Genomic DNA, 11,346 nt, shown 5'->3' with positions numbered 1-11,346 from the left:
ATGGAATAATTCAAAATAAATGGATAAAGTAAGGAGGAGGCCAGTATTAAGCATTTCTGTGAAGATGCCAGGAACAGGTTTCAAAGGAATGTTCCCCCTCACTCTGCATAGGCAGAAATAGACTCAGAGTTGCTGTGTCTCTAGAAGAAATCATCTGTGTACCTGTGCCAGGAGAATAGTAGAGTGTCCTTTAACATTCATCTACTCGTTTTTCTAGAATTACCTTCTGGGGAAAAAGGAAACAGCTGAGATGGCAGATAGAAACAAAGAAGTGCTGTTGGAGGTATGAGTCTTCCTCCCCAACCCCTTTCCTTGTACATTATAATATTAAAATATTAAGCACCTTTTTTGAAGCCCAGAATGTCAGTGCTCTGTATTGATAATTACAGTTGTAACTGGAGAAGCCTATTTTCTTCCATAGCCTGATGGGGAGAGTTCAGCTTTGTGAATGTTAGAACACTGAAGAACCTTATAAAAGCTATTATTTTGCCAAGCAGTATACTAGTGGGTTGAAAGGACTTAGGAGCTTTTAGAAGGTAACAAGTGAGAGAAAAGGCTGGGTCAGTGAAGGGTGTGATTGTGCTTTTTTATCTGCTTACCCAGAGAGGAATTTGTATATAGTTAGTTATTTACCAAATAATTCAAACCTTAGTCTGAAATAACTAATTTTAAAAATCATAATGATGATTTTTAAAAAAATATACATTCCTTATTTTGAAGATTAATGAAACAAATTCAAATATAATTGAATTTTTGCCCTTTGCCGATTTTAGAGAACTCAGGTCAAAGATGTTAGTGTGTTTGAAAATCTGAAAAAATTCATATTTAGCAACAAGACTATTAGGGGGATGAAGATCAGCACTCAGCTTTTCATAGGGAGGCTAGTTATAATTAAGAAAAATTCTCTTCATAATTCCTAATTTTTCTGTGTTTTGGGGGAAGAAATTAATTCATGTTCATGTGTTCAAATTTAGTGAGGATTTCTACTTTCCCTTTACTAAATACATGATTGATTTTTTAAATTCTTATCTAAATATAGACATTAGAATACAAAATTTTTAGTTTGTTTACATTCCTTTCAATTTAGTATTAAATAAACAATAAATGCTTGCTTTGTTTTAGATCATATGCACTGATTGTTTTTAAATTGTGAAAGTGCAATCATTTGTTTAGCATGTTGCCTTCTTTTAAAATATATTCCTTTTTAGCATGCAGCTAGTATAAATTTGGGCTTCTCTTGTAGCTCAGACAGTAAAGAATCTGCTTGCAATGTAGGAGACCTGAGTTTGATACCTGGGTTGGAAAGATCCCCTGGGGAAGGAAATGGCTACCCACTCCAGTATTCTTATCTGGAGAATCCCATGGACAGAGAAGCCTGGTAGACTACAGTCCATGGGGGTCCCAGAGTCATATACAACTGAGGCACTAACACAGTTAGTGGCTAATCTAAATGTTAATTTGGAGACAAATAAAGTCTAATGCTCATGTTAGCTCTGATGCTTTCATTACATTTACTGTAACTATGTTTTTACAAATGCATTTAAATGCTGTTATGTGCAGCTCAGCTGACATTTCAACTTAGTTTCGTCAAAACAGTTTTAGGGAAAAGTTCACAGGGATTGCCATAGTTGTTCCAAAGTAAAGCCATGTAATGTTTGGAAAGTTCTAATTGAGGTAAAATTAGCAGTGTGGTTTTTATACAAAGGTATTTTAGTTTAATCACAGTGTCATGCATTTCACAGGGGTAGACACAACTTTGGTTTGAGAATCCAAGGATTATGTCTTTCCCAATCATCTTCTTATTTTAGGAGTGTTTTTGTGGAAGTTCTGTAACTGTACCAGAAATTGAGGGAGTCCTTTGGTTGAAAGATGATGGCAAGAAGTCCTGGAAAAAACGTTATTTCCTCTTGCGAGCATCTGGTATCTACTATGTCCCTAAAGGAAAAGCAAAGGTGCGTCCCTTCTGCTGACTTTTAGCTTCCTCATTATGCTGATTGATTTTAATCTGTAGTGAGCAGACTGACACGGTGATCCAGGCTGTGATTTGTTTCCACTCGTGAGCATTGCTTTGTTTATTGATCTATTATAAGGAAGAGGAAACCTGAAAATGTTCACTTTCTGCTCATTCATTGGGCCCATCTCGATTCTCCTGGTGAATTTGAAACCATGCTTTTATTATTTTTAAACCTTCTGCCAGAGTCGTTTTTGTTTTTTATTGTTTGGGGGAAAATAGCTTTCCGGGCTTGTAGGCATTTCAGCTTTGCTTAGGTAATGTACTTCTGCTGCGGGCCCTGGTGGTAGCTGTCATTTCTGTGCTTACGGGGCCAGCTCTGTTGAAGCTCTCTACAGGATCATCTCGTCAGGTCTTTACCACCATCTCGAGAGGTAACTGTTGTCTCCCCTTTTTAACTGGCGAGGAAACACTGACTTGAGAATTGTGCTTGAGACATGCACGGCAGGCACCGAACTGCCTGGTATCTCTTGTTCTTTCCAGAGAGCTCTATTATAATACTATATTGTATTTAATATACTATACTGTATTTAAAGTCTCTTTAAAATACCACCCTTTCCAAGTAAGGACAAGATGGTAAGTGAAATGGACTGCCTTTCTTGTTGTGTGGTAGTTTTACGGAAGAAACTTCTATAGAGAATCTCACTGTTTTGTCTTCTACAGAATAGCAATAATTTCTACTTGGTAAAGCTTGATTCTCAGGTAAAAGCTGTTACCAGTGATATTTGCTTGTTTACGTGTTATTGTTAATTCAGTCTTTTGGGGGTTTTCTTCTCAGGTCTCTCGGGACCTGGTCTGCTTTCTTCAGCTGGATCATGTAAACGTCTACTATGGACAGGACTATCGGAACAAGTACAAAGCTCCTACAGACTATTGTCTGGTGCTCAAGGTAAACATGTATCTCTTTTTAGGAATTTTAATTGATGTTAGACGTAGAGAAGGTTATTGGACATCTTAGAATAGTTTGGGTCTCCATTGGGTATACTATTTTTGCTTTATTCTATGGTGTGTAGGTTTTTTAAAGGAATGGTTAAGGGACTTCCTTAGCAGTCCAGTGGTTAGGACTTGGCACTTTCATTGCTGGGCCCGGGTTCAGTCCCTAATCGGGATTAAGATCCCACGAGCCAGGAGGCAAAGCCAATAAAGTAAATGAAGAGAGAGAGGAAGGAAGGGAGGGAGATGGGGAGGAAGGAAGGAAGCTGTGCGTTCCGTAGCTGACCCTGGTTAGAGCGATGATACTGGGAAATGGGTACTGAATTATAAACTGTGAGTCATAACATATAAAATGGATTAGATGATAAATTTGAGACTTTCATTTAATAGCAGCCTTATTTTAGGAAAACTTAGATCAGAGCCACATATGGGGTGAAGTGAGGAAGGAACATAGATATTTGTGCTTTTTAGTTCTTCTCCTATACTAACTCAGAGAAACCATCAGAGGACACTGTGCCTGAGAGTTCAAAGTAGACTGCCTCTCATCCAGTCCAGAAATAATTCTTGTCTCCCTTTTCTCCTGAACTGTGGCCCTGGTAGCCCATGCGTGTATTGTGACCTGTTTTTAGTGATTTTTTTTCCCCTTTATCCAAACTTTTGAGTTTCTCACACTTACCATATCCGAACTTTTGAGAGCTTACATTTTTACTGAATTTTATTGATAAGTTGCAACATTAGGAAAAGGTAGCATTAAAAAGTTCAATAGAGTTATGGGGATGATTAAGTTTTTTCTCATTGGCTCCATCAGAGATCCCCTTGGTAACTACTTAGGTCTACTTGTTTATATCATCTTTGCTTTTGTCTAAGAATTGTCACTTGGGTTTGAGAAGGTGGTTGTTTGGCGTTTGGGGGTAGAGTTTTGATTGCTTTGATAAAATTAGGTGTATTATAATGGTAACCCTTTATTAAGTGATCATTTTTGGAGAAAACTATTTCATTTAGTTACAGTAGCAAATAATTTTTTTTAAGTTAATATAAAGTAGCTTAATCCAGCAGTTTTCAAAATGAGGTTCAGGGTCACCTGGAGTCCCTGAGAACTTTTTGTCAAGGGACCCATGATATCAAAGTTATTCTTCTAATAATGCTAAGATGTTACTTGCCTTTTATACTCTCATTCTCACACAGGTGTATAATGGAGTTTTCTACGAGGTTACATGACATGTGATGATATCTTTGCTGCTCTGGGTAGTGGAATGTATATTTGTTACATATTCTTACATTTGACTTTTTCTCAGCTTTAATTTCTTACAAGGTAAATATAAATAAAAGTTACTTGGGGGTCTCATAACACGGAGGCAGTAAGTGGCTCAGAGTTGTCAGTGAGAACCCAAGTTCTTTCCATCTTTCCCTGTTCCATCTTCTGCATATCGGCTTATTCTCAGACCAACTCACCTCAGTCACAAATGGCCGCTGCCTCATATATAGACGCAGCAAAATCCAGCAGAGGAAGAGGGACTATTTTTCCCTCCATTTGTCTTTTTTTTTTTTTTTTTTAAGAGGAAAGAAGTATTTCCCAGGATCTCCTCCAACAGCCCTCTCCTGGAGAAACATGCCCTCCTACATTAATCACTGGCAAGGAACAAAGCCACCATTTTTGGTTTACATTAGTCAGAATTCACTCTCTGAGATGAATCCAGGCACGCTGGGGCTCAGTCAGAAAAGAGGTAGGGAGGAGAAGAAAGCCTTGGGGAAGGCAGCCAGCTGTGTCTGTTAGGGCACTAGTAGTAAGCAGGACCATTGACTAGTATTTTAAGCCTTTTTGCAGCTCACAGAATTCTTAGGTTAAGAATATTTTTGTTCCAAGGGTTTATTGGTTTGTTTTTATAATAATGATTTGTATGCTTCATATTTGCTTCTAGTAAAGAATGTGTGTGTGTGTGTCGCTCAGTCATGTCTGACTCTTTGCAGCCCCCGTGGCCTGTAGCCCAACAGGCCCCTCTGCCCATGGGATTCTCCAGGCAAGAATACTGGAGTGGGTAACCAATCCCATTTTCACTAGTTGACTGAAGGTCGCTCAGACATGTCCGACTGTTTGCCACCCCGTGGACTACACAGTTCATGGAATTCTCCAGGCCAGAGTACTTGGAGTGGGTAGCCTTTCCCTTCTTTAGCGGCTCTTCCCAACCCAGGGATCGAAACCAGGTCTCCTGCATTGCAGACAGATTCTTTACCATCTGAGCCACCAGGGAAACTCCTCTAGAAAAATAGGTTAAACTAGTCTCCATACTTATATTATCTCTCTGTCTAGGAATATTTAATGTATTGAACTAAAAAAACAACATACCACTGGATATAGATAATAGTAAAGATAATGACCACCATTTTCTAAAGAACCAGGGTGGAAGGTACTGCCCTGGAACACTGTATGCATCCATCTCACAAGTCTGATCTAGAGTCCCCATTTTCCACATATGGAAACCACTTTAAGGGATCAGCTTGCCTGAGACCACTCAACTATCGGGCTTCTCTTGTGGCTCAGCTGGTAAAGAATCTGCCTGCAGTGCAGGGAGACCTGGGTTCGATCTCTGGATTGGGAAGATCCCCTGGAGAAGGGAAAGGCTACCCACTCCAAGTATTCTGGCCTGGAGAATTCCAGGGACTGTGTAGTCCATAGGGTCGCAAAGAGTCAGACATGACTGAGCAACTTTCACTCGACTATTAGGATTTAAGACATGTCTTTTTTCCTTATAAACTTGGCACTAGCTTTTGCCTATGTAAGTATTTTTATTCTTGAACATATGAGTTCTGAAAACCAAAAAACACTGCCACACAGGGTCGATACAAATGCAAATGTAAATATTTATAAGTGCCTGATCCCCTTCATCGGCTCTGGGCTATAATGACTGAGTCTGAATCCTTCCAGTGAAGTGCAGGAGACAGGAAGTAGGTACACACTTGTAGGAAGTCATAAAACACAGTATTTGGTAGTTTTTTAAAGATAATAATGAAAATAATAATGATGGGAAGAGATGACTCATGAAATTTGACAGTATAGAAATAAACAGGATATATGTTGATATATTATCTGAAAGACGTACACACTTGGGAGACATGTATATGCATGTATATTTAAGTTCTTAAAGGAAACCCGAGTTATAAAAATACATATACCACAATAATTGTTGGAATAGAGTCATCTTAGCTAGGACTAAATTTTCATCCCCTGAGAAGTGAGACCAAGTAATTTAATATGTTAGGTGGGAAGGAAAAAAATGGTCAGAATTTAGGGACAGAATATGAGGATGAACTTCTCAAACATTATTATTAATAAAAAGATGTTATAATGATAATCCTGGAAGTAATAAGGTGGAGTTTATAGTCTTATTTTTTAGTTTCTAGCATGTTAGTTGAGAGAATTGATTTTCAGGTCTATGTGTATTTCCAGAGTAATAAATGGATTGTGTATAGTCAATATTTTCTTTTGGCACTTGGACCAAGATTTTAGAGCATCGCTTTTTAGTTACAGAATTTTAGGAATTGTCTGTCTCATTCTAATATCTGGCATACATAGAGAAAAATAATCTGGTAGCATGATAGTAATCCAATATTTCTTAATTCTATTCTTAAATGTTTTTATTTACTTATCAATTTTTTTGCCTTTTGTCAGAGAATGCAAACTTGACAAATCAACATCATTTAAAAAATCAAATGATAACCTTTCTTTTCTAATAGCTGTTCATTTTGGTGGGGGGGGGTGGGGGGTGGAGCAATTTCATTATATACAGTCTTAACTCAGAGTTGCTGTGAGTTCAGTTCCAGACCACTGTAATAAAGTGAATATTGCAATAAAGCAAATTATATGAATTTTGTGGTTTCCCAGTGAATATATTTAAAGTGTGCAATAGCATTATGTCTGTAAAAAAAGAAAACACAATGTACGTACCTTAATTTTAAAATACTTTATTGCTAAAAATGCTAACCATCATCTGAGCCTTCAGCCCGTTGTCATAGTAACAGCAAAGATCACTGATTGCAGATCACAATAACAAATATAGTAATAATGTAGAAGTTTGGAATTTTGCAAGAATTACCCAAATGTGACACCAAGGCATGAAGTGAGGAAATGCTGTTGGAAAAATGACACCAGTAGACCTGCTCCAGGCAGGGTTGTCACAGACTTTCAATTTGTTTCTTAAAAAAACAGTAACTACAAAGTGTACCAAGGGAAAGTACAGTAAAACGAGGTATGCCTGTATTCTGTTTGGAGTCTTTAAGAAATTTAAATGTCGAGCTTCCAGTTTTTAGCAAAGAATGTCTCCTCCATACTCACTCTTAGCTCTTGTGTAATTTTTAAAGTGGTGGAATAATAGTGTAGGGTAAAAAGGAGTAAGGCAGCAAATTTAGACAATTTCACCCCTAATAAGTGAAGTCGCTCAGTCATGTCCGACTCTTTTGCGACCCCATGGACTGTAGCCCATCAGGTTCCTTGATCCATGGGATTTCCCAGGCAAGTGGATTGCCATTTCCTTCTCTGGGGGATCTTCCCAACCTAGGGATTGAACCTGGGTCTCCCTCATTGCAGGCAGACACTTTACTGTCTGAGCTACCAGGGAAGCTATCATAAATAAAGCATAATAAAGCAGTAGTGTGACATTAATAGTCTAGGCCCTGGCATGAGATGGCATGGTTTCAACAACTGATTCCTTCGCTTGTGAGCAGCTTTGAATGCTGTCTTATCCCTTTTGTCCCTCAGTTTCTTCTCAAATAGTGGAAATAATAATATGTAACTCTTGGGGTGTTCATGAGGGTGGGATGAGCTAATATATGTGAACTACTCAGCCTAATGCCTGGTATATACTAAGTGCTCGATAAATGGCACTTTAAATACAGTAACAACATCCTAGAGGAACAGGTTACCTCCTAAGGCACGGGTGCAGAGCCTGGATGACCAAAATGAAGGCTGTAGAAGGAATGTATTTCGTGGGCAGTTGAAAAATAATTCTTGAGGCCCTAAAATGAAGTTATCTGCAGATACTCAGTCATATCATAGTTCTCTTCAGGGCAGTATTTGGATTCTCAGGTTAGAGAATAGAATAGAGGATCACCTCTCTGGTTTTCTGTATTGTATTAATAAAAAGCACTCCCTTGTACAGAATGATGAGAACACAAACATACACTCAGGCAAGCCGCTGCTACAGTTGAGCACCCTCGAGTGTTAACTGCCTTCTGGGAAATAGAAGGAATCAGGGGAGGATGGTTTGTAAATCACCGTAAAGAGAGGGCGTGGCGATAAAGGCTCAGCCATCCTGCAGCCCTGGGTTCAGATATCTGAACCTGGCCCTGTAGGCGAGGCCTCAGGGAAGCAGGAGATGAAGAACAGCTCTTTAAGCCCTAGTTGGCAACACTGAAGAAAACACTTTCAGTCAGCTCATTTTATCTTCTTCATGAACTGTGGACCTTTCTATGTTATGCACGCTGTAGCCCAACACCTACTTCAAGCAGCTGGCAGGTAGTTCTTGCCCGTTAAATCTTGCTTGAATGAGTGAATGAAATAAAATTCCCCATCCTTCTTTTACAGAAAAATACATACACCTCTACCTGTCCTTTGCTCTTGCAAGATTCCTATGTTGGTTTATTATGACTTATACGGATCTTGTCTTCCCAGGTAGCACTAGTGGTAAAGAATCCACCTGCCAGTGCAGGAGATGCAAATGACTCAAGTTCGATTTCCTGGAATAGGAGATGGCAACCCACTCTAGTATTCTTGAAAATACTAGGGCACAGTATTTTCCATGGGCACAGGAGCCTGGCAGGGCTACAGTGCATGGGACCGCAAAGAGACACAACTGAGCGACTGAGCATACAATAAGGGCGAGGGACTAGATTCCAAGAGAAGGCTGTGGAGCCTGTACTATCAGGGGGAAAACTGTTAAGTATTGTTTTGCTAACCTGTTACTGTTGACGGCTTAATTGTTTAAAATTCCGACTGCAGCCTTCAATAACTAAATTGGCTTTGATATTAAATGTTTTCTCATTGGGGATGAGCTCTATAAAGCAATGAATAGAATGGAATAAATGGATTTACAGTTCTCTCATCAACCAGAGGGATTGATTTTTAACACTGCAGATATATATAACTTATATTTGTGGCCAAATTTTCCTGCTGCATCAAAAACTTATAAAATTGCTTATTTTATTGCTCTCATGGGTTTTCACAACAAACATTTGGTTAGAGAATTTATACAGCCTCTTGTAATTGAACATAAATTTCAATATTTCTCCAGGTGAAATAAAATTTTTCCACTGAAAAGAGAGGTAGTAATTAACAGTCATTAAATCCAGAACCAAGTGTGATTTAGGGTTTTTCTTCCCAGGGAACTAGAGGTTGTGGCTTAGTGGAGTTAGAATACTTTGAGTCTATTCTTGCACTTGCATTTTGTAGCCAAGGTCAAGTCAGTCACCTCCCATCCAAGCCTCAACCAAAAAGTACATGCTGCAGTAGAGGGGCCTGCAGAGCGATGCTCAGTCCACAGCAGGGAGCAGCACGGCCACAGGTGTGCGCTCACTGCCGTTCAGGTGCTGTGTCCTGTGCTTCAGCTCCGCCCAGGTGTGCGCTCACTGCCGTTCAGGTGCTGTGTCCTGTGCTTCAGCTCCGCCCAGGTGTGAGCTCACTGCCGTTCAGGTGCTGTGTCCTGTGCTTCAGCTCCGCCCAGGTGTTCCCCTCCAGAGAAGCACAGGAAGCTTTACCAAAGACTCTCATCTGGAGTTTCCTGGTTCTATGATTTCAGTTCATTCATTCATTTACTTCCGTTATAGACTAAAAATTTCACTGACTTCATTAACCTTGGCAGACTTTGTTCCTTTGAAAGGTAGAAAGGGGTATTTTGGAGTTTTCCATGATGGGAAGGATTTTTTTTTTAACTTTCAACATCTTGGCCTAAAATTTAACACAAGTTGCCTCCTTGTTTCTTAGGACCATTTACTTAGGACCATTTTATTCAACCGTATGGATATTTAAGAGGTATAAATGATTTGGCCATTATTCCAGTGACCTGTAATTTGTCAGGATATGTTTAAGCTTTGATAGAATTTATCTCTTGTTTCTCCAGGGGACTTAGTTGGGTTTTGCCTTTAATCTTGCAGCATCCGCAGATCCAGAAGAAATCTCAGTACATCAAATACCTTTGCTGTGATGACATGAGGACCCTGCACCAGTGGGTCAATGGTATCCGCATCGCAAAAGTAGGTTTTCTTTTGGTTTGATAATGGAATGATGGGTATTTAATGATATGGTTTTGGTTGTCATGACAATTATTGTTTGTTTCATATTCATAATTTTGCCAGTGTCTCAGTCTCTCAGGCCTAAGTTTCATGTTTTAAGTGTGTTTTTTCTCGGTGATGGGGATAAAATTTTACCAGCTGGCATCCATGGTAAAAGCTTATGTAGCACCAAAGTGATTTATTTTGGCTTTGGAGAATGCACTATATGGTTGTTATATAGCAGAGTTTAGCCTGAACAAAAGAATTTTTTTTTTTAATTCAACTGCCTTGGGGTTGGGGGGGAAATGAATATAGGTGGATTGTGGAACACTTTTCGGGCAATGAAAATATTTATACTCTGTACGATACTACAGTGGTAGATACATGTCTTTATATACTTGTCCAGACCCAAGAATGAACCTAAGGAAGCCTCAGGTGTCCATGTGGGCTAAATGATTATAACAAATGTACTACTCTAGTAGGTAATGTTCAGAGAAGGCAATGGCACCCCACTCCAGTACTCTTGCCTGGAAAGTCCCATGGATGGAGGAGCCTGGTGCGCTGCAGTCCATGGGGTCGCTAAGAGTCGGACACGACTGAGCGACTTCACTTTCACTTTTCACTTTCATGCATTGGAGAAGGAACTGGCAACCCACTCCAGTGTTCTTGCCTGGAGAATCCCAGGGACGGGGGAGCCTGGTAGGCTGCCGTCTCTGGGGTCGCACAGAGTCGGACACGACTGAAGCAACTTAGCAGCAGCAGCAGCAGTAGGTAATGTTAATAATGGGAGACGCTGTGAATGTACATGGGAAATCTACTCTCCTCTCAATTTTGCTGTGAACCTAAAAGTGCTCTAAAAAAAAGAAAGTCTTAAAAAAAATTTTTAAGGACACCTTAAAGATGATATGTAGTTCTTGAAAGGATATTTATTCACTTTTAAGTAACTGAAAATTTATTATAGACATAAAATCAAAGTTGCTTTAAAAATAACTGAAAAAATATTTATGTTGATAATGAACCTAAAAAGCATCAAGTATTAACTTCTTGCTGCCTTTCTAAAAATGAGGACAGATAAGAGTAGATTCCAATTTACTGCTATTCAAAGAATTTTTGAAGTATTATAGGGTATTAATTTTAATACA

General features: G+C 39.2%; 1 protein-coding gene across 4 annotated transcripts in view; it reads left to right on the top strand.

Annotated features, from left to right (window-relative positions):
• RAPH1 (Ras association (RalGDS/AF-6) and pleckstrin homology domains 1) overlaps positions 1-11,346 on the top strand; it is a 104,092-nt gene that overhangs the window by 79,269 nt on the left and 13,477 nt on the right. For all 4 annotated transcript variants that reach the window (XM_027564911.1, XM_027564915.1, XM_027564933.1 and 1 more), the window contains 4 exons: positions 218-283; positions 1,809-1,952; positions 2,790-2,900; positions 10,088-10,186. In XM_027564911.1, coding sequence (XP_027420712.1) covers positions 218-283; positions 1,809-1,952; positions 2,790-2,900; positions 10,088-10,186 — 420 coding nt within the window. The remainder of the gene's footprint in view (positions 1-217; positions 284-1,808; positions 1,953-2,789; positions 2,901-10,087; positions 10,187-11,346) is intronic.

Source organism: Bos indicus x Bos taurus, chromosome 2 (assembly GCF_003369695.1).
Source record: "Bos indicus x Bos taurus breed Angus x Brahman F1 hybrid chromosome 2, Bos_hybrid_MaternalHap_v2.0, whole genome shotgun sequence".
NCBI classification, from domain to species: Eukaryota; Metazoa; Chordata; class Mammalia; order Artiodactyla; family Bovidae; genus Bos; species Bos indicus x Bos taurus.
This window is presented reverse-complemented; position numbering and strand designations above follow the sequence as displayed.